The following is a 1391-nucleotide window of genomic DNA, read 5'->3' as shown; positions in this document are numbered from 1 at the left end:
CCCCTCTCGAAGTCCACACTTCGAACTCAGGCCACCGTAGTGATGCCCATCAACGCGCCGAGTGACTCGAGACGCGTCTTGTCCAGCGGCTTCGTGAAAGCATCAGCTGGATTCTCTTCTCCACGGACCTTGACCAGCGCGATCGACCCACGCTGTACTTGCTCGCGCACGTAGTGCCAGCGAAGTTCGATGTGGCGTGTGCGTCTGCTGTACGTTGGGTTTGTGGCCATCGTGAGCGCGGCACTGCTGTCGATTCCGATGACCGGCTTGATTGTGTAGGATGGCAATATCTCTGTGAGGATATTGCTCTCGGCCATCGCCTCCATACTGGCCTCACACGCTGCCACGTACTCGGCCTCTGCCGTGGACAAGGCGATGATCGGTTGACGGCGTGACATCCACGCCACTGCACCACCCGCCAGCGTAAACACTGAGCCACTAGTGCTCTTCCGCGTCTCTGGATCGCTTCCCCAATCACTATCGCAGAACCCGCTCAGCGTAATTACACGATCCGATTCATCCCTTCCACGCTTGGTGTACTTGATGCCGTAGTCGCACGTGCCGATCAAATAGCGAAGCACACGCTTGATCGCCCCGACGTGCTTCGAGGAAGGCTTGGCAACGAACCGACTTAGCTGGCCGAGCGAGTAAGCCAGATCAGGCCTAGTGCTGGTAGCCAGGTACATCAACATGCCCAACGCGCCACGGTAGTCAAAACTCGAGTCGATATTGTCATTCTTGGTTGCTGGAGCGAGTCTGGCATTAGTTTCCATTGGGTTTCCACAGTGCTTGGTGTCGTCGTGCACGTACTTGCCGAGGATTTCACGAGCGTACTTACGCTGAGAAATGCAGATTGCTTCACCAGTCTGTGTGACTTCAACACCGAGATACTCATGCACTTCCCCTTGATCCTTCAAGCCGTACGCAGCATCCAGGTCGTGGAAGAAATGGACCTTAAAGGCTTCGTCGTTGGTGGCACAGAGTATGTCATCGACATACACCAAGACGAACACGATGCGCTCTCCGTCCAGCTTATAGTAGAGGCATGGCTCTGTAGAGCACCGCTGGAAATCACGTTCGAGGAGCCACCCGTTGATCTCCGAGTTCCACTCGCGTCCAGACTGCCGCAAGCCGTAGAGGGCTTTCTTCACCACGTAGACATGACCTTGGCTTTCACACGGGAATCCTTCTATCTGCCGAACGTACTGCTCGATCTCTAGCTTAGCGTTTAGATACGCAGTATTGATGTCTCCACCGTAGACTGTGAGTCCTAGCTCAACCGATGTGGCCAGTAGCAGTCGAAAAGACGACATCCGAGCCACCGGTGCGAACGTTTCCACGAAATCGATTCCAGGACGCTGCCAGTTTCCGAGTGCGACCAGCCTTGCCTT

General features: G+C 55.4%; 1 protein-coding gene across 1 annotated transcript; it reads right to left on the bottom strand.

Annotated features, from left to right (window-relative positions):
• Positions 1–26: 26 nt before the first annotated feature.
• Positions 27–1313, bottom strand: PHALS_05723 (FOG: Transposon-encoded proteins with TYA, reverse transcriptase, integrase domains in various combinations; the record flags this gene model as incomplete). Its single annotated transcript, XM_024719313.1, has 1 exon — positions 27–1313. One exon carries the CDS (start codon positions 1311–1313, stop codon positions 27–29), a length of 1287 nt encoding a protein of 428 aa, XP_024584624.1.
• Positions 1314–1391: the final 78 nt, after the last annotated feature.

This window comes from Plasmopara halstedii (genome assembly GCF_900000015.1).
Source record: "Plasmopara halstedii genome assembly, contig: Scaffold_2915, whole genome shotgun sequence".
NCBI lineage: Eukaryota > Oomycota > Peronosporomycetes > Peronosporales > Peronosporaceae > Plasmopara > Plasmopara halstedii.
The sequence above is the reverse complement of the archived record's forward strand: the minus strand, read 5'-3'. Positions and strand labels throughout refer to the sequence as shown.